Source organism: Henckelia pumila, chromosome 1 (assembly GCF_033568475.1).
Source record: "Henckelia pumila isolate YLH828 chromosome 1, ASM3356847v2, whole genome shotgun sequence".
Classification (NCBI taxonomy): Eukaryota; Viridiplantae; Streptophyta; class Magnoliopsida; order Lamiales; family Gesneriaceae; genus Henckelia; species Henckelia pumila.
In genome coordinates, this window is record NC_133120.1 from 112,734,433 (window position 1) to 112,756,217 (window position 21,785).

At 35.8% G+C, this 21,785-nt stretch overlaps 3 protein-coding genes across 3 annotated transcripts; 2 read left to right on the forward strand and 1 right to left on the reverse strand.

Moving 5' to 3' along the window:
• The first annotated feature begins 360 nt into the window (after window positions 1–360).
• Window positions 361–3,799, forward strand: LOC140882875 (glycosyltransferase BC10-like). Its single transcript, XM_073289109.1, has 2 exons — window positions 361–1,739; window positions 2,918–3,799. The coding sequence occupies exons 1-2, from the start codon at window positions 1,242–1,244 to the stop codon at window positions 3,554–3,556; spliced, it is 1,137 nt and encodes a 378-aa protein (XP_073145210.1). The 5' UTR covers window positions 361–1,241; the 3' UTR covers window positions 3,557–3,799.
• Window positions 3,800–9,275: 5,476 nt separating this feature from the next.
• LOC140872810 (secreted RxLR effector protein 161-like) lies at window positions 9,276–9,911 on the reverse strand. The gene has a single exon (XM_073275705.1). It carries the CDS (start codon window positions 9,909–9,911, stop codon window positions 9,276–9,278), a length of 636 nt encoding a protein of 211 aa, XP_073131806.1.
• Window positions 9,912–13,355: 3,444 nt separating this feature from the next.
• LOC140872828 (uncharacterized) lies at window positions 13,356–17,972 on the forward strand. Its single transcript, XM_073275727.1, has 8 exons — window positions 13,356–13,387; window positions 14,441–15,340; window positions 15,395–15,571; window positions 15,657–15,898; window positions 16,004–16,342; window positions 16,385–16,555; window positions 16,643–16,813; window positions 17,587–17,972. The coding sequence occupies exons 1-8, from the start codon at window positions 13,356–13,358 to the stop codon at window positions 17,970–17,972; spliced, it is 2,418 nt and encodes an 805-aa protein (XP_073131828.1).
• The last annotated feature ends 3,813 nt before the right edge of the window (window positions 17,973–21,785 follow it).

Genomic DNA, 21,785 nt, shown 5'->3' on the forward strand with positions numbered 1-21,785 from the left:
TTTAAAAATTATTACTATTATTTATTGATGACAATAGAATCCGTAATCCTTCTTTATTTGCATCAAATAACTATGACCAACATAATATCCTACAAAGCGAACAAACAATACCTAACAAGCATTATGAAGAGACTTGCCATTGAGAAATCTTATTTACATTATATATAAATACATTCTGACATTCCTTTTTTTTTTTTTTAACAATACATTCTGGCGATTTGTATATAGGTACAATGAAATAGTAATTAAAAACATTTCGCCCCCTAATTAAGAATAAATCGTTTGCAGCGTACGAAATAAAATATAAAATAAAATATATGTTCCAATTCCAGAATGGGGACCCCTTTTTAAGCACGCGAGTATATTACGATGAAGAAACTCAGAATCTTTTAAGCCCTCGTACCAAAGTTTCTCTGGATTCTCCACCCCCATATATTTTTTCACGTCACGACTTTTATTATTCTCACTTTTCACACAAGAATTTCGTGTAGTAATTATCGGTTTCTTTGATTTCTTCGCTCCAGCAATCGCATCGGAGCGATTAGTTTGGCGTGTTTTCAGCGGCGGAGACTGAATCTAGGAAATCTGTGTATTGGGCTGTTCCATTACAATCAACACTGCAGATTAGCGTGATTTGATTGCCTCGAATCTGGTGGCGCGGTGATGTATCCGAGAACATTTTGTCTTACCATGTTTATCTTTTTCTAGAGTTATGGTCTTGACGGGTCACTCGTTTCTTTAGTTAATGTATGGTACGTCTTTATGGCTTTTTATGAGTTTAAAGGTCTCTATTAGTTGGCAATTTTTTTTGGCTTCCCGCTGCTAGGTAACCCCTTTTGAGTACCAATAACTTCCCTTGCCTTGCTGCCAAGGAAAGATCACGTTTGGGTTTTATATTTATTGGGTAAATTCTAGTTAGTTTGAGTCTGCTAATCTGGGAGTTAAGAAAAAATTCTGGGTTTTGGTTTTTATATGTGAAAGTTTGTCAATTGAGGATTTTTCTGGGTGCTATCCATTGAATAGATCATTGTTGATTTTACATCGGAAAGCAGAGATAGATGGATTGAGATTTGAATCATTCTAGGTATATGTGAATTGTGCCTCTTATTCAAGAACTGCGCTTGGATTTTATTGTGTTAAGTTTCTTCCTTTGGAGGGCTTTTATAAGCTGGGATTGGAATTCTCAGGGGAACTTATTCGGTTTAGACTGTTCTTTAAGTTGGATTAGAGAGAGTATATACATGGAAGAAGGCAAGGATCCTAATGCGGTGAACCGGGTGGGCCATTCTAGGGTTTTGCCACAAAGGCTGCTTAGATTGCTCGTACCTTTTCTTGTTGTGTGTTTTACATTCTCTGTAGTTAGTATCTACATGATTAGGTATTTTGGAGCTTATAATACAGAGGTTGTTTTGAGGCCTAGATTGGTGCCCTGCCCTGATGAAACCACAAATTTAGACATTTGGATCAAACCGCCGTCTGATGCGATGCACGAAATGAGTGACAAGGAGTTGTTTTGGAGAGCATCATTGGTGCCCCGAGTCAAGAAATATCCATTTGAAAGGGTTCCGAAGATTGCCTTCTTGTTCTTGACCAAAGGGCCATTGCCATTATTTCCTCTTTGGGAGAGGTTTTTCAAGGGGCATGAGGGGCGGTATTCCATCTACATTCATTCCCTGCCAACTTTCAAAGCAGATTTCCCTTCATCATCTGTGTTCTATAAGAGGCAAATACCGAGTCAGGTACGTCTAGTGCCATTTTCTTTTTATGTTGAACTGAATGTTATTTCATTAGTTAGCATCATAAATGATTTTGTTGTAGTTAGATGACACCATTAACTCAAGTTCTCGCTGATTTTAAGCTTTTTGGCTGTTGGTCTCTGATGTTTCTCTGTCCAGGATAGGGGTACCTGTTTTTTCCTGAGTAACCTCAGCTGGACAATGCTTTTGTGATAATCTTGTGAAGTAGTTTATCCAGTGTCCTATTGTTAGTTGCAAATGTATAATATGTTCTTGGACTTCGGTTATCTTTTTTTAACTCATTTGTATTACCTCCCGATTCTCACCAATTTATGGTAAACATTTTTACTTAGGTAATTAGTTGGGGTGAATCAAGCTGTGCGAACAGCCAGTTACTTATGATTATCTGTATCTTTCTGTGGTGATGTATGCAGTATGTTGATGGAATATTCTCAACATAAATTCTACCAAATAACATATAGGTTGCGCTTGGATAGAAATATTTATAATCCATTGATTTCAAATGCAATTTTGTTGTTTAGACATATGTTTATATGGTAATTCATGATAATTAGGATGGATTTAAGTTCATTCAATAAAGTGATGATTTGGAATTCATTTTAATCCATCTAACTAACGTGTAAATAATTAAGTTATGAATTTAAGATATCTCTATGTTTCATTGTTCACACTAAAATTGTAATCGAAATCCATGAATTTTAAATACTTCCATCCAAGGTCAACCATATTGTCCTGCATTAAGACACATGTCATTCGATAAAAACTGTTTTTGCACTTTTAAATCTTGGGTTAGAGCTTTGGCAAGACTATGTTTTTTGTTACTTTTCACATGAGCATGTCTTTAGCGACTGTAGGAGCCACATGGGCATGCCTTTAGAGATGGTAGTACTACACGCTTGCTTGCCGGTAAACTAGAAGTTGTATCTAATTATCATGAATAATCTGGTCTTTAATCTATACCAGTTTAAGCTCCATTTCTCGATTGCACTAAATAACTTGAGCGTTGATGTTACCAACATAGGCTTTCTATTTGAGCACGTCTCCCAAACTTCATGGAGAAGAATGAAAGCCCTTAATTATGGCAATAACCCAAGATGTGTACTTGGTTCTGGTATAATCTTATCCAGCTCCTTGTGATGCATGAATTCTCTGTGTTTCAGGTCTCGGAATGGGGAAAGATGAGCATTTGTGATGCCGAAAGAAGACTTCTTGCTAATGCCTTACTTGACATTTCCAATGAACGTTTCGTCCTGCTTTCTGAATCTTGCATCCCCCTTTACAATTTCACAACAATCTACAACTACTTAACGAAGTCCAAATATAGCTTCATCGGTGCATTTGATGACCCCGGGCCGTTTGGGAGAGGACGATACAACTACAACATGTTACCGGAGGTTAACATCGCCGAATGGCGCAAAGGATCTCAATGGTTCGAAATCAACCGAAAACTGGCTCTCTTCATCGTCGAGGACACAAAATTCTACCCAAAATTTTCGGAGTTCTGCAAACCACATTGCTATGTTGACGAACATTACTTTCAGACGATGTTGACAATTCGTGCGCCAAATCTCTTGGCAAACCGAAGCATCACTTGGGTAGACTGGTCGAGGGGTGGGGCCCATCCAGCGACGTTCGGCAGCACAGATATCACGGAGGAATTCATGAGGAAGTTGCTTGAAGGGAAGGAGTGCTCATACAATGATAATTCCTCTTCAGTGTGTCATCTTTTTGCAAGAAAGTTCTCACCAAGTGCATTGGAACCATTGTTCCTCTTGGCGCCAAAGTTCTTGGGATTTTGACATGGAAAACGGTACGGTGCAGTTAGAATTATATACCGTCTTCATTTTGAACTTCTTTTTGTTTAGGAACAGAGCCTCGCTAGTAGTGTATGCCCTGAAGATCTTGCAAATATAGATATTTCTTTAATTGCACATATGCCCTTTTGACAAGTTTAAATTACATAAACGCATGTCGTTTAATCGAAGCAAGATACTATTTTGGTTTCGGATCAATCTATTTTATACTTTTTCTGCTCCGGCTAATTGTCCAGTTTGGCTACATGATTGGAATGAAAATTTTAGTAGTTTTGGTATTTGTTCTTGAATATGAGGTCCACTTGTATGTGGACAAAGTTTACAATTATGAAAACTATATGCTCAAAATTGGCGTCAGGAGATACGATAAGAGGTAATGTCACATTCTCAAGCAGGAATCGTTCCCAATGGACAACGAGTTATAATTCCGACCAAATGAAGTAACGTTTGATTGATTTAAAATTCGAACGCACTTGAATAGGTTTCGAGTCAGAAATTGTTCCCAATTATTGACAAAGTTAAATATATTTCTCGTTATAAAATTAAAATGAGCTTGTGAGCGGGGTATTCATTTGGTTATTTCATAAATAGAGCTCAATCCAAATAAATACGAAAACCCCCACTTTAGAAAATTTTCCGCCTATCACATTCAAAAACAAATAACTTTAAAAAAACCCGATACATTAATTTCATTCAAAAAAAATAAAAATAAAAATAAAAATAAAAATAAAAATAAAAAAGCGCAACGTCCAAATCAAATTTTGTTTATTAGCCAATAATTTTTGTAGGTTAATTTCAAATATCATAGACAAAATATGAACAATAAATTTTTTAAGAATTGATAAAAATCTTTAATCATCGATATAGATACATGATCATGAAGGTGATTCTATGCTACATCGGGTGAAACACTCCCTAATTTTTTTTGAGATGTTCGCGTGAACATCTCCCAAATGACAAAAAATATAATGCTAAATTACAAAAAAAGTACAGGCGGGGTCCACATGATTTTTTTACAGCAAGATGTTCACGCGAACATCTTAATAAAAAACACAAAAAGAGTGTATCTCACCCGATGTAACATAGAATCACCCCATGATCATCACATAAAATTTATCTTTGGAGCCTGGAGGCAAAAGAAAAGTGAATTACTTTCATTTACATATTAATTTATCTAGAATATTTATGTTAAGGAATAAATTTATAATTTTAATTTTTTTTCAAATCATATGGTGTTATTATGTGGCATTTTATGCGTTTTGGAAAATATTCTGAAAAATATATTTTTCTAGAATGTATTTAATGATATAAAATCTGGTTGATTCTATTTTTTGAAACGCACACCTTTTATTGCATATGCTATCTCCTAGGGGTGGAATCGGGTCGGGACCGTTCCATAACCCCCTTACCCGATTCCCGTCCCTATAGAAATTGAGATATTTTTTTTCTTCCGATCCCGCACCCGAGATGTGTCGGGACCCGAATGTTCGGGATCGCGTCGGATCGGGAGAGGGTAATCCCGAATAATATTTTTTTTTAAAAAAAAATTCTATGAAAATATTTTTTTGAAAAAAATCAAACAATTTCTTAATACATTACAAATAAATTAAAATTTCTTTATATATAACCATTAAAAAACTAAAACATTTTTTAGTACATTGCAAATAAACTAAAACAACTACTTGATTAATAAAAAAACATATAATTATTCATAATAATAAAAAAAACAAAATAAAAAATTATAACTCAATGTTAATATTTAAAAAGATAAATATAAAAAAAATTATTTTTTAAATTAAAAAATATTATTAAAAAATATTATTTTATATTCGGGTCGGGTCAGAAAGAGTTGCCTATCCCAATCCCGACATTGATCGGGTCGGGAAAAATCCCGAACACTCGAGTCGGAAAAAGTTCGGAACGGAAAAAATTCGGGACGAAAACGGATTGGAAATCGGGACGGGTCAGGATTTTTTTAAAATTTGCCACCCTTATTATCTCGTACGTGCTAATGGCATTTATATAATTATATCAATCATATGTAATTTTAATACGTACGAAATCTTGAGAAATTTCAATTGAATCAAAATGTAAGATAACAATTATATTTAAAAAAAAATGTAAGATAACAATTAATTCAAAAAAGATGTAAGAAACAATATATATAAAAATCAATATATTTATAAAAAATAAAATAAAATAAAAATCAATGTAAGAATGCATGGTGTACATAGAAATAAGAAAAAAATAGATCACGTTTAACCTTATTTAACTTTATGAGATGATAATATATATATATATATATATATATATATATGAAGATAGTACCATGATGATAAACTTTATTTTATTGCATTTCACCATTCAATTTTAATTTGATTATGTGATGCCCATATATTTTTATGAGACTTTTATGTCTAAGTTAATTTATATTATTAGATTCGATATTATAGTTAGGGGTGGGTCGGTACGGTATATCGTATCGATACCGAAATTTTCGGTAAACCAATTTTTTCGGTAATTTCGATAATTTTTTCGATATAATTTTTTGATATTTTGATATTTCGATATTTTTTCTCACCCCTAATTATAATACTATATTTATATTAACATGAACCCAACTTTTTATTACAATCTTCGTCACACAGCACCTAGGATAACGGAAACATAAAACTATCTCTATCTATTTTTATTTTTTAATTTTGAAATCAATTGAAGCTATAGCGTGTATTATTTGGTACGTTAACCTTATGTGAATCGTGATTATGTAATGATTAAAATATGTAATATGAGTTATACAAAATTGATGATAAACATATTATTTTATCATTAAAAAATGATAACATATAATTTTTTCGAACGTAATTAACTATTAATATAATTTGCACACGTGGTGTGTTTATATAATTAAAATAATTATCTAAATATATTCATGTTTAAAAAATAATGATTTTTCATGTATATAAATATTATCATCAGTGATACAGTGATCTAAAAATTAAAAACATAGATAAAGATGACTGGAACATTTAAAAAGGAAAAAAATATTTTAAGAAATTTAAAAAGTTTTATTAATATAGTCAAATGATTTGAGATATAATTATAATTTTAAATAATAACTATCAAATGATAATAGTATAATTATAAATTTAAATAATAAATTTTGAAAATTGAAATATTTATGTAACCACGATAATTTTTGTTATTTTCAAATTAATTATTTTCAATATTTATTAATTATAGACTAGGATTGAAAATTTAAAAACAAATACTAATTCAGAAAAAATTATAATTTCCTTAATAAAATATATAATCAAAATAGCAAGACTGAAGACAATGTTTGACGTGTGAATCAAAATTCAAATATTGAACAATTAAATAATAATGGACACCCAAATTGAAAATTTGAACCGTTGGCACAAAGATTTGACGGTTGTTCTTTTCCCCATTAATGCCAACAAAAAATGATTGAATCTTAACGTGCGCCCATGTGAACAACAGCATAGCTAGTAACAGCTCATAGGGACAAAAGCGTCATTCCACAACATTTTTCAAAAATTAAATCTCCAGCTGTCGTTCCCCCAGTGGCTGGTCCGTAAATCCGGGCAGCTGCCCGCAAAACATTCCCTCTGCCCGGAACCGGGCACCTCTAGTCTCTCTTCACTCTCCGCACTATATATACAGGCCCTACCTCTCTATCAGCTCCGCCGTTCACTCCCACAGATATTCTGTACTTCGTTCTTCCTTACAAACTCCATTAATCCAAGCTAGTATAATACACAAGCAGCAGCAGGAAGAACAATGGCGGCAAAACAGTCCAGAATTTGCGTGGTTGCGATGGTGGCTGTGGCGATCTTCGCTCTGATCGCGAGCTCTGCAGCTCAAGTATCTCCGGAACCGGCACCGGCTCCGGATTCCTCCGCCGGTGTCCCGTTGCCATCCATCGCCGCCGGTTGCGCCGTTGCTGTAGCTTCGTTTGTCTTTGGCTCCGCGCTCAGGATGTGAACGAAATAATTCTGCTGAGGGAGTGCTTGCATAGGCCTTTAAGTCGATTTGCTTTTCTGCTGCAGATTTGTTGATTTGGTGTGTGCTAATTGCCTGTGATTATGTTTCATTTCAGGAGATTGTACAAGAATTATTGATTTATTTGTTTCCTTCGTTATGCGCATTTTATGGATTCGTTATGATTTATTGTTATATGTATTTAAAATTTAATTTCTCTTGAAATCTTTCAATGCTTCTCATGTCCATGGATAAAAGTAAAACTGGTAATTGTAATTTTACTCCACATATTTTTAATCACGTTCTTTTAAATTTCCGTCCGAACATTATATCACATTTCTTCTTTTAAATCATTTGAAGGAGTTTTGAAATCTAAATCTTAAATGTTCATCTCTAAGTAATAGACAGGCTTAACTTAATCTACACTGTATAGGACTATGGGCCCCTGATGTAAACACCGGATAGTGGGGTGTCGTTTTGCTGTTGATACGGAAGTTGCAAGTGCATTGGATTCAAACTTTCACCTAAGTTTCACAAACAAAAAAAAACAATCACCTTAGTTATCGATTAACTCGTTGGACGATATTAAAAAGATGTGTTATAAAAATTAAAAGAGATAATAATAAAAGAGACGGCGGAACCTAGTAGTCACCTGGCACCAAGGTACTACTTTGGCGAACTGAATATAATACCGTAACGTTATCATGTAGAATCTCAAAAGTGAGCTCTAGCGGAAAACTTATTAGCTCAAGAATGAACGTAAAACAAATTCAGGAGCTAAAGTGAGGTAGAGCCTGCACTAGCAGAAAAAGTGAATAAGAAAAGTGCGGTCGCCCAAAAATGAAGAGAAGGAAATAACTAGTAGCATGCACGAGCAAGAAGCAGCAAAGAGTATTAAAATGATTTCATGCATAAGGTGTTCTTCTTCAGAAGGAATGCATACTTCCACCTAATATAGGCATTAAGGCTGCTACCGAAAGTTGCTGGCAGATAGAATTTTACATCAATCATGACCAATCAGAGCACTAGCAGCCGGACAAGGAAAGACCCATCAAGCAGCTGGGTAGCTTGAAGAATAAATGTGGAGGGCCAAGCCTGCCATAATGAATGAAAGCCGAGCACATGGAGAACAAAGTCAAATAATTCCATTCACATCTAAATATCTAAATTAGTTCAACAATTCTCCACATGAATGGAAATTGAAAGATAAACGAAGATATACGTGATAAAGTTCAACAGTTGAATCCTGCATAGGATAGGTAAGTGTTTCCCTTTGAACCTTCCCTTGTAGAAGCATAGTAATTTACTGGTTGACAGTAAACGCGATGTCTTTGAACTGGACATCCGTTTGTGTAAGTTAGAATATACTTCACACATGAATCTCTTGATACAATTCAATTCTCATGATCGTGTTCGTTTTGGCCATGAACACTTGCCTGGTTCTTTGAGAGGGTCTAGAATTGTGCCTTACAATTCCTTCGAAGCGGCCCCACTTCTCTCTCACATAGGTGATTCTATGTTTAATTCCATCAGAATCATTAAAAGCTATATTCTTATCCTCTACACTCACTGTTTTGAAATAGGAATAGACTGAGGATTAACCCTCACAGTGATCAACCAAACTAGTGCGGTTAAGTTGTCCCATTGAACCTAGTTCTTGGGATCTCCAGTCATCGTAGGTTGGGTTTTCCTTCGCACCAATTTATTCTTTAGGCTTCAGTCCCATTCCTTTTGACGATTTTTGAACTAAATCTTTGTTTAACCCTTTGGTTAACGGATCCGCTACATTATCCTTTGACTTTACATAGTCAATAGAGAAAACTCCAGTTGAGAGTAGTTGTCGAATGGTATTGTGTCTACGACGTATATGTCTAGACTTACCATTATACATATTGCTCTGTGCTCTTCCGATTGCAGATTGGCTATCACAATGAATACAAATAGTCGGTACAGATTTTACCCATCCTGAAACATCTTCTAAGAATAAACGTAACCATTCAGCCTCTTCAGCACACTTATCAAGTGCTATGAACACAGATTCCATCGTGGATCTGGCTATAACAGTTTGTTTAGAAGATTTCCACGCAATTGCTGCAACTCCTAAAGTGAATACAAATTCACTTGTAGATTTTGAGTCTTTCATATCAGATATCCAGTTTGCATCACTGTATCCTTCAATTACAGCTGGATATCTTGTATAGTGCAGCCCATGGTCACGAGTGTATCTTAAATATCTTAGCAATCTGATAATTGCTTTCCAGTGGTCAGCTCCTGGATTACTCGTGAATCTGCTCAATTTGCTTACTGCATAGGCTATGTCTGGTCTTGTACAACTCATTAAGTACATCAGACTTCCAATTACTCGAGAGTATTCTAATTGGGAGATACTCTCACCCCGATTCGTTCGATAGATGTTGGCTTGTATCTATTGGGGTTCTAGCCAATGCAGAGTCATCCTTATTGAATTTCTCAAGAATTTTATCCACATAATGTGATTGACTTAGAACCATCCCTTCGGATGTTCTATGGATTTTAATTCCAAGAATGACTTCGGCTAATCCCAAATCTTTCATGTCGAATTTTGAGTTTAACAATTTTTTTGTTGATTGAATCATCTTATCATTACTACCGATAATAAGCATGTCATCTACGTAAAGACATAAAATGACATATCCATTTTCAGTGTCCTTAACGTATACACATTTATCACATTCATTGATTTTAAATCCACTTCCTAGCACGACTCTATCAAATTTTTCATGTCATTGTTTTGGTGCTTGCTTTAAGCCATACAAAGACTTCACCAATTTACAAATCTTATTTTCTTGCCCATGTGCAGAAAACCCCTCAGGTTGTTCCGTGTAAATTTCTTCTTCTAAATCTCCATTTAGAAAAGCAGTCTTTACATCCATTTGGTGTACTTCAAGATTCCGCAAAGCGGCAATTGCAAGTATCACCCAGATTGAAGTTATTCTCGTTACTGAAAAATAAGTGTCAAAGTAATCAAGCCCTTCACGTTGACGGTAACCCTTGATTAACAATCTGGCTTTATACTTGTCTATTGTTCCATCTGATTTCATCTTCCTTTTGAAAATCCATTTAGAACCTAGAGGTTTACTTCCTGGAGGAAGGTCCACTAGTTCCCATGTATGATTTTGCAAAATAGATTCTATTTCAGAATTTATAGCCTCTTTCCATTAAGGTCCTTCAGATGAATTCACAGCTTCATTGAAGCTTTGAGGTTCACTTTCCATCATGAAAGTGATGAAATCCGGACCAAAGGATTTCTCAATTCTAGCTCTCTTGCTACGTCTAGGTTCAACCTCATGGTTAACCTCTTGTTCCATTGTCTCGTGAGATCTTTTGGATGAACCTGGTTCTTCCTTAGATTTGCAAGGGAACACACTTTCAAAAAATGAATCATTTCTTGATTCCATTATTGTATTCTTATGAATGTCAGGTATTTGAGATTCATATACAATAAATCGTTAAACGCTACTATTGTGTGCATATCCAATGAAAATGCAATCAACAGTTTTAGGTCCAATCTTGATCTTTTTCGGAGTTGTACCAAGGTGTTCTTCCTTTTCATAACTCATATGGACTTTTATCTTGCTTCTTTCGGGGTACATTATTTAAAAGATAATTAGATGTTAGTACAGCTTCCCCCACATGTTCTGTGATAAATCAGAACTCAATAACAGTGCATTCATCATTTTTTTATTAGTGCGATTTTTCCTCTCTGCAACACCATTTTGCTGAGTAGAATAAGGTGCAGTTCTTTCGCGTCTAATACCATGTTGAGAACAAAACTCAGCAAAGGTGATTCATACTCACCTCCACGATCACTTCTTAGCACCTTAATTTTCTTATCAAGTTGGTTTTCAACTTCACTTTTATAGTGGACAAATTTTTCAATAGCTTCATCTTTACTTTTAAGAAGATACACATAACAATATTTTGTGCTATCATCAATAAAAGTAATGAAGTATTTTTTTTCACCACGTGTTTGCACTTCTTTTAAATCACATATATCAGTGTGAATTAAATTAAGGGGTTCATTATTTCTTTCAATGGATTTGAAAGATGATCTTGTTAGTTTTGCCTCAACACAAATTTCACATTTGTGGTTTTTATCAATATGAAATATAAGTATGTTTTTCAAGTTAATTAATCTACGAATTGTATCATAATTAACATGTCCTAGTCTACCATGCCACAAATTGGAAGACTCGAGCAAATAAATAGAAGCATTCACTTTATTTATTTTCGGCTTAATAGCCATTACATTGAGCTTAAACAAGCCATTACAAACATAACCCTTTCCGACAAACATTTCATTTTTAGACAAAACAACTTTGTCTGACTCAAAGACAATGCGAAAACCATGCTTGCTTAAAAGCAAACCGGATACTAGATTTTTTCGAATCTACGGCACATACAACATATTGTTGAGAGTCAGCTCTTTTCCAGACGTCATCTTTAATATCATTTTTCCTTGTACTTTGATATCAGAGGTAGCAGAAGACCATAAACAATTTTTCACCATTCTCTGATTCATCAAGAGTAGCAAATATGTCCTTGTCATAACAGACATGACGGGTGCCACCAATGTCAATCCACCATTCTCTTGGATTTGATCCAACCATATTCACTTCAGAAATGACAGCACAGAGGTCCATGTTTGAAACCTCTTTAGATATGTCCTCCATGAGATTTATCTCATGGTTTATTTTCGGTTTCTTACATTCAGAAGATTTGTGGCCCGGACCGCCATAATTATAGCACTTACCAAGAAAATTCTTTTTGAACGTGTCTTTCTTTGGACCCAACTTGGAGCCTCCAGCAGCAAATTTCTTTGCCTTTGAGCTTTTCTTCTGCTCAACAATATTAGCCTTAGCGGCACTTGGAGAATACAATCGTTTTTCAGAACTCTTGTTTTCTTCCTCAATACGAAGTCGAACAATAAGTTCTTCAACATTCATCACCTTTCGTTTGTGCTTCAGAGAATTCTTGAAATCATTCCAAGCTGGAGGCAACTTCTCAATAATAGCTGCCACTTGAAAAGTTTCACTAAGCACCATTCCCTCCGCATGTATCTCATGCAAGAGCACTTGTAGTTCTTGAACTTGACTGATCACTGATTTAGAGTCAATCATCTTATAGTCGAAGAATCTACCAACAATAAACTTTTTAGCCCCGACATCTTCAGTTTTATATTTCCGATCCAAAGACTCCCATAACTCTCGGGCCGTCTTTTTCTCACTATACACATTGTACAGTGAATCAGCCAAATCATTCATTATATAATTTCTACACAAGAAATCTGAATGGTGTCATGCATCAACAACACTAGTAGTCTGCACAAGGTGTTCTTCTTCAGAAGGAATGTATACTTCCACCTAATATAGGCATTAAGGCTGCTAACGAAAGTTGCTGTCAGATAGAATTTTACATCAATTATGGCCAATCAAAGCACTAGCAGCCGGACAAGGAAATGCCCATCAAGCAGCTAGGTAGCTTGAAGAATAAATGTGGAGGGCCAAGCCTGCCATAATGAATGAAAGCCGAGCACATGGAGAACAAAGTCAAATAATTCCATTCACATCTAAATATCTAAATTAGTCCAACAACTTTTTAGTCAAAAACTATTACGTGAACTTTTATTAAAATCAAGAATAACATAACCGAGGCCTGTAAAATTACAGTTTCCTTAAAACAGATTCGTCCCCTCAGATGTGTGCTTCAAGGATGATGACGAACGACTGTTTCTCAGGATACAATGACGGAACCTAGTAGTCACCTGGCACCAAGGTACTACTCTGGGGAACTGAATATATACCGTAACGATATCACGTGGAATCTCAAAAGTGAGCTCTGGCGGGAAACTTATTAGCTCAAGAATGAACGTAAAACAAATTCAGGAGCTGAAGTGAGGTAGAGCATGCACTAGCAGAAAAAGTGAATAAGAAAAGTGCGGTCGCCCAAAAATGAAGAGAAGGAAATAACCAGTAGCATGCACGAGCAACAAGCAGGAAAGAGTATTAAAATGATTTCATGCAGAAGATGTTCTTCTTCAGAAGGAATGCATACTTCCACCTAATATAGACATTAAGGCTGCTGAAAGGAATTTTATTCCTTGAATATTTCGGCCCTAATTCATTGGAAATTATAAGATTTTGCTTTCTAGACAAGTTAGGATATTTGGTAAATATTGTGTGTATATTTTCGAATATGTTAATGATATATTTGCCAAAATTTAAATTAGATCTTGATAAGGTGATTATTTGACATAATATAATTCGATATTATCAAGATATGATTTACAATATTTGATAGAGTTTATTTCCTACTAAAACTGTGTTACCTATTCTTGTAGGACTCTATCTAAGGAAATCTTCAAAGCTTGGATGATTATCTATAAAAGAAGATTTCCACGCACAAGAAAAGTGACGCTTCAGACGATAATTCTCTGCGCAAAGACTGAAGAATTCCATTGAAGAATCTGAAGAATTCTGAAGCAAGGTTTGCAACCATTGTTGTTGCTTGTCCCTGTGTTGCCGTTCGTGTTGAAGACATCATAGACAACACTGTGGGAATAGTGTTGTTCGAGGATCTTTACTGTCTCTTCTATTTAGGCTACGGGAGTTGCATCCAGTTTCTTTTATACCTTGTCGTATTTTAAGATGCAAGTTTGATTTCTCAACGTGTTGAGGAATTTAGAATTTAATGACTTTTCGTAAAATCACTAGGATTATTTTGTAAGACTGTCCTTACGTTTACTAGTGATATTTAGCCCTAAGGCACCCGTACGAGTTTTTATACTCGTGCAAAAGTTATTAAGTGTGTTCCTGGTTTGTGTTACAGGTTAGTTATGGACACTCCGTACACAAGTGCAATTCGTCCACCTATTTTGGATGGAACAAATTACGGCCCTTGGAAATTGAAGATGAACATGTATATTCAATCCATTGAGTTCAGGGCTTGGCAACGTGTTCTTGATGGCTGGACACCACCTATGAGAGATGATGATGTTCCAGGACCAAAGCCAAGATCACAATGGACAGTCAAAGATAATACTGCGGCTATTTATAATGCTAAAGCTCTTAATGCTATGTTCACTTCAGTTGATATGAACATGTTTAATTTAATTGGTACTTGTATTCGTGCTAGGGATGCTTGGGAGAAACTACAAACTCACTGTGAAGGCTCGACAAGTGTCAAGAAGACAAGGATGCGTCTCATAACTTCAAAATTTGAAAAATTGAGAATGAAGGAATCAGAGACCATCATGGAATATAATGGAAGATTGAAGAGTCTTGCAAATGAAACATCTATTCTTGGCGATCCTATTTCGAACGAGAGACTTATATCCAAAGTGCTTCGTTCGCTTCCCAAAAGATTTCACACCAAGGTTTGTGCTATAGATGAATCCAAAGATACATCTATAATGGGTTTGGATGAGTTAATTAGTTATCTTCGCACCTATGAGATGGAGTTGGAAGCCGAAGATGACTCGAAAGGTAAGTTTATTGCTTTTCAAGTATCTAATAATGTTTACAATGATTTTGCTGAAGTTCAACAGGAAGTAAAGGATTCTGATCTTGAGGAAAATTCTATTGCCTTGATCTCGAAGAAATTTACTGATTATCTCAAGGTAATGAAAGAAAAGAAGGATGTGAAAAGTGCACAATCCTCAAATTTTCCTAGACTGCCTACTTCAGAGAAGCCTCAAAAACCTGCTGCTACTCGAGGACCTCATCAAAGGTATGATAGTAAGGTTCAGTCCTCAAGAAAATTTTTTGATAATGTTCAATGCAGGGAATGTAAGGGATATGGCCACTATGCTTATGAATGCGCAAATCGCCTTCGGAAAGGTATGAATGTTTTTCTGAGTGATGATGATTCTGAAGAAGAACAAGAAAAGTTTGAACAGGCTGATCTAATATCTTTTACTGCTTTACTGGAGAGTAAAAAATTTTCAGATCAATCCTCTCGGTGTTGGCTCCGGTGTTGCCACACCTAGACGCAACACTGTTCAAAAATCTGTTTGTTTTGTTGCTTCTAACCTTGATAATTTCAGTAATCATGAAGAACAGGTAGATGATCCTTATACTCTGGAAGGTATTCGAAAACTCTATGAAGAGTTGTACTGTGATTGGAACAAGAGGAATCAGTTGAACACAACTCTTACAAAAGAGAATACTGAATTGAAAGCTGCTATGGCTAGATTGGAAATTCTCTTGAGTAAGAAAGATCTCGAATTAGGGTTGCTGAATTCTGAACTTGAAAGAGCAAAAACAACACTTGATAAATTTAATTCCAGTTCGAGCAAACTTGATTCCATTTTGACTATGTGTAAGAATGATAAGTTTGGACTTGGTTTTAAAGAAAGTGTTTTTGAAACTGGTGAATCTTCCAAAATACCAGTGTTTGTGAAGGAAGGTAATGATTTCTTGAACCATCCTTTAACTGCCTTGAAAGGTAAGAAACCCATTGTTGAGAAAAATATTTCTGCCCCAAAGCCGAAACAATGGAAACGTCCTTTTGTGTGTCATTATTGTCTCAAACCTGGCCATATCAGGCCTTTTTGTCGAAAGTTGAAGAATGACTATGTTTTGTGGGAATCTAAGCAAGTGTTGTCCCCCGTGTTGCATAACACTAAGAGCAACACTGGCAAAAAGAGGCCCACTGTGAAGAAAGTTTGGGTTCAAAAGCCTGATGTCAGATATTTTGTTATTTATACTTCTTTGAAAGATAATACTGCAGGTAATTGGTATTTTGATAGTGGAAGTTCACGACACATGACAGGTTTGAAAGATCACCTCACTGACTACATTGAACAGAATGGTGGTAGAGTGACCTATGGAGGAGGTGCAAAAGGAAGGATTGTTGGCAAAGGAACACTCAATGTGGAAGGGTTTCCAAAGCTTCACAACGTCTTACATGTTGAAGGACTTAATGCAAATTTAATTTCAATTAGTCAACTGTGTGATGATGATTTGCATGTGAAGTTTGATAAAAATACTTGTGAAGTTTTTGATAATGCTAATCATTGTGTTATCACAGGTACACGATCAGTGGATAACTGCTACCAACTAGGTGAAGAATTGGCATGTATACACTCAAAGATTGATGAGTTTAGTCTATGGCACCAAAAACTTGGACATGTGAATTTCAAGACCCTAAAGAATCTGAGTAAGTTTGAAGCTGTTAAAGGTCTTCCAAATCTAAAGACTGGTGTTTCATATGTTTGTGGTGCATGCCAAAAAGGTAAGCAAACCCGTGTTGCGCATCCCGTGTTACAACACTGTGGGACAACACGGTGTCTTGAACTTTTGCACATGGATTTGATGGGTCCTATGAAAGTCGAAAGTTATGGAGGTAAAAAGTATTCTTTGGTATGTGTTGATAATTTTTCACGTTTTACATGGGTAAGGTTTCTTAGAGAAAAATCAGATACTTTTGATGTGTTTAAGAAGTTGTTTACCAAGATTACTAACCTACTTACTTTGACTGTAGCAAGAATCAGAACTGATCATGGAAAGGAATTTGAGAACTCATCTTTTTCTTCTTTGTGTGATAAGAAGGGCATCTCACAGGAGTTCTCAGCCCCAAAAACTCCTCAACAGAATGGAATTGCTGAAAAAAAGAATAGGACGTTGCAGGAAATGGCTAGAGTGATGATGAGCTCAAAAAATATCTCCAAAGGATTTTGGGCAGAAGCATTGAACACAGCGTGCCATATTTCCAATCGGGTTTATTTGAGAAGTGGTTCTTCAATGACTTCCTATGAGATTCTCATGGAAAGAGACCAAATCTTAACTATTTTCATATATTTGGCTGTGTGTGTTATGTTTTGAATGATAGAAATCACCTAGCAAAATTTGATTTCAAGAGTGATAAGTGTTTGTTCCTTGGTTATTCTACTAATAGTCGTGCATATAGGATGTATAACCTTAGGACCAGAACAATGATGGAATCCATTAATGTTGTTTTTGATGATGGTGCAGATCTCAAAGGAAAAACTGCTGAAGATGATGTTGAAGGATTGCTGGAAATTCATCCCGAAGAACACAGTGTTGTCCCAGATGTTACAACACCAAACACAACACTGGTTCCTTCAGAAATTCATGAGGAAAATTCCCAAAATAATGAGGAAGCTGAAATGATTACTGAAAAAAATCTTACAAGCAAGATACAGAAGAATCATCCTTCATCACAGATTATTGGAGATGTGCATGGAACAAGTCAAACTCGAGGTAAGGACAAAGTTGACTACCGCAAGATGGTTGGTTTATTATACATGAGTTCCGTGTACTCTCAGGTAATGCATTCCTGTTTTGTCTCCAATATTGAACCCAAGAATGTCAATGATGCTTTGAATGATGAATTTTGAGTAAATTCCATGCATGAAGAACTTGAGCAATTTGTTCGAAATGATGTTTGGTTTTTGGTTCCACCACCTGATCATGGTAATGTTATTGGTACAAAATGGATTTTCAAAAATAAAACCGATGAATCAGAAAACATCATTAGGAACAAAGCAAGGTGTTGGAAAACGGTGTTCAGATCAATCAGAATTGATACCCGGTGCAGCGGAAGTTTTAAAATTTTATATGAAACGATTCCATATCATGGGTATCAAAACTTTACGATTAAATTGTGCGTGTAAAAATTAAATAACAATTAAATTTTTACCTTGAATCTCGAAACGAGATTATGGACACCAACAGATAACTCTGCTCTTGTTGTATATCCCAGGAACTGATGGACGAACAATTCTTCAATCAGGTCCACGAACAGAAGTTTAATCCCTCTGATAGATTGCACTAGAAAATCTATCAGAAGTTTCTACGAAGAGAATTAACGCATTTGATCCGTTAAACCAGACTGCAAATTCAAAATTCACAGGCTGGAATTTTCGAACAGAGAGAGGAGAGGGGGCGGCCACACCTAGAGAGAACAGCTAGGGTTTTCGAAAATTTTGTGACCTCTGTTGTCTAATTTCTGTACTGCAATAACTTATTTATAATGTGGGCTGCTAACAGCTTAGGGCCCATTAGTCATAAGTTCAAGCCTGACAAGCAAAGCCCGCATGTTCAGAAATTAATATAAAATTCATCGTGACTCAGATTGATAAACCAATTTCACCAATGTGCACAGAAACCATTTCTGCATCTTTTAAAGTCAAGATAAATTTTCTGAATCCGAATTCAGTGATTTCCAAAAATGTCCATCCCTATGTCATTTTAGGAAATCTTACTCTTCTACTCTGATATAAGAAGTCCCACTTCTTTATTCATTAAATTTAACTCTTTAAATTTAATTATCTCAACGGGGATTAAAAATCCATTACTTGTGTGACCCTCAATGGTTCAGGGATACAGCTAGCCGTGGGCTCACTACTCCTTGTGACTCGGAACAATAATTTCCGACTTGCCCATCGAATCATGGTAAGAGCGCCTAGCAACATCGCCCCTTGATTCCCTAGGTATCACTGATAGTGCCTGCAAGAACCAATAGATTTTGATTAGCGTACAGTACGGTCCCTTCATCCATATATCCCGATCGAATCAACAACTATTGGTAAATCGAGAGTCGTTCGAGATTCGATAACTATGCAATGCATCTTGAAGATCAAATAGTGACATCGCATGTGCTACTAAGAAACCATTTCTTAAAACACATCATGTACTCTGGCCAGAGATTCGTCACACTAATATCTCCTCAGATTGCATAGGATATCCACACTAGCAAGTATGTGGTGAATCCTTGACAACAAAGCATCGACTCCTATATGTGTCGTAACTGTACCCAATCCCGACACCTGATGACCCCAATAGAGTCGGTAAACGAGTCAAAGTACAGTACTAGCATATAGAGTCTCAATGATGTTTCAAGTAGTAAGGACTAATGGTGTACAACCAAAACCGCGGACTTTATCCACTCGATAAATGATAACCACTTGGAAAGTCCGGATAGGGTAGTTCGATCATTCATCGTATGAATATTCATTTGTATGCTTTGAACATCTCTATGTTCCATACCAATGAAACGTGGTACTCAGCATCGCAAATACTAGTCTCAATCTCGAGCGATCCTTATCCTTATTAACGGACGGCTCAATCGACTAGGAACTGTTTAGAATATACAGTGACTATAAGATGTGTTTCATGATAGCCATCCCCATGTGCCACCACATCTTACATACACTATAGTATATTCAAGGTCTTCATCTAAACATCTTATAGTATGTCACAACATAATAATATGATAAAAGATAAAGTAAACGCCATTATAAAAGTGTAAATTATATTAAACAAAAGATTGTTTATACATAGAGTCATAAAAGCCCTTAGCCACAAGTTGGCTCACCGGGCACCCACTCTTTCACAAGGTTGGTTGCTCAAGAGTATACGCAGGTTGAGGGGGTTGATTTTTATGAGACCTTCGCTCCTGTTGCCCGCATTGAGTCAGTCCGACTATTGCTAGCTATTTCATGTCATATGGGTATAAAACTTTATCAAATGGATGTGAAGAGTGCATTTTTGAATGGTATTTTGAATGAGGAAGTGTATGTGAAGCAACCCAAAGACTTTGAGGATCCACATCACTTGGATCATGTTTACAAGTTGAAGAAAGCACTCTATGATTTGAAGCAAGCTCCACGAGCATGGTATGGTAGGTTAACCGAGTATTTACTCGAAATTGGCTTCAAACGAGGTGAAGTTGACAAAACCCTTTTTATTCAAAAGGCCAAAGGTGAAATTTTTATTTGTCAAGTATATGTGGATGATATTATCTTTGGTGCGTCTTCTCAAAAGCATGTTGATAATTTTGTTGAATGCATGTCTTCTACTTTCGAAATGAGCATGGTAGGAGAGTTAACTTTTTTCCTTGGATTGCAAGTTAAGCAAACAAATGAAAGAATTTTTCTTTGTCAAAGTAAGTATGCAAAGAACTTGGTGAAAAAGTTTTGCAAAGAGAATGTTAAGAACATGAAAACTCCTATGGGCTCGAGTGAAAAATTAGGAAAAGACAGTATTGCGGCTGGTGCTGACAACATCATGTATCGCAGCATGATAGGGAGTCTTTTGTATTTGACTGCTAGTCATCCTGATATCATGTTCAGTGTGTGTTTATGTGCTAGATACCAATCTGATCCAAAGGTAACCCATTTAAAAGATTTCATGAGAATTTTGAAATATGTTTCGGGTACATTGGACTTGGGATTGTGGTATACAAGGAAAACCAACACTAACCTTGTAGGTTTTAGTGATGCCGATTGGGCTGGTGATATGAATGATAGAAAGAGCACTACGGGTGGGTGTTTTTACCTTGGCAATAATTTGGTCTCATGGTATAGTCGTAAGCAAAATTGTGTGTCACTTTCGACTGCTGAATCTGAATATGTGACAGCCGAAAGTTGTTGTTCACAACTTCTTTGGATGAACCAAATGATTGAATACTATGGTTTTAAGAGTGAACCCCCCATTGTTTATTGTGATAATTCGAGTGCTATTGATATATCAAAAAATCCAGTTCAACACTCACGCACAAAACACATTGACATTCGTCATCACTTTATTCGAGATTTGGTAGAAAAAGATATGATTCAAATGGAGTTTGTTGGAACCAATAACCAATTGACAGACATCTTTACTAAAGCATTAGATCATGAGAGATTTTCAACTCTTCGAAGGTCTCTCAGCATATGTGCATTATAATCCCTTGCATGTGTTGTCTTCGGTATTACAACACTACCGACAACACTGTTGTTTTTCTTGTCATGCATTTTTAAGGTTTTTAGACATTCTGCACTCATTCTGTTTTGTGTGGTGCTTAAATCTCTGTTTCGTTGATTCAATAGATGCCAAGTTTTTCTGCAAACTGTTATTCAAACACACTGGCCCTTGCAAAATAGACTCTGACTAAACCACTAAGTAGTTGATGGATGTACGTGTATTTCATGTTCTTGTTCCATGTGAAAGGTGGTTTCGCATATTCAGTGTCATAATCTTTTATGAAGTTTGTTGACCAATGTCATAAATACGAACTTTATCAAAATTGGAAGAAAATGGAAAAAGCTACCTAATTGAGTCCAATGAACACTGTTCGATTAGTGTGAAAGCTACCACTTCTGAAATTTTCTTTATCAAGGGTAATCAAGTGTGTATGTCTCAAATATTTTTTGAAAAACTATGGTGTT

Coding starts and splice junctions, on each gene's coding strand:
- LOC140882875 (XM_073289109.1), top strand. CDS start 1,242: ATGGAAGAAGGCAAGGATCCTAATGCGGTGAACCGGGTGGGCCATTCT. Junction 1,740..2,917: donor AGAGGCAAATACCGAGTCAG/GTACGTCTAGTG, acceptor TCTGTGTTTCAG/GTCTCGGAATGGGGAAAGAT.
- LOC140872810 (XM_073275705.1), bottom strand. CDS start 9,911: ATGAGTTGTACAAGACCAGACATAGCCTATGCAGTAAGCAAATTGAGC.
- LOC140872828 (XM_073275727.1), top strand. CDS start 13,356: ATGACGGAACCTAGTAGTCACCTGGCACCAAG. Junction 16,343..16,384: donor TTTGAAAGATAATACTGCAG/GTAATTGGTATT, acceptor GACACATGACAG/GTTTGAAAGATCACCTCACT. Junction 16,556..16,642: donor TGCAAATTTAATTTCAATTA/GTCAACTGTGTG, acceptor GTGTTATCACAG/GTACACGATCAGTGGATAAC.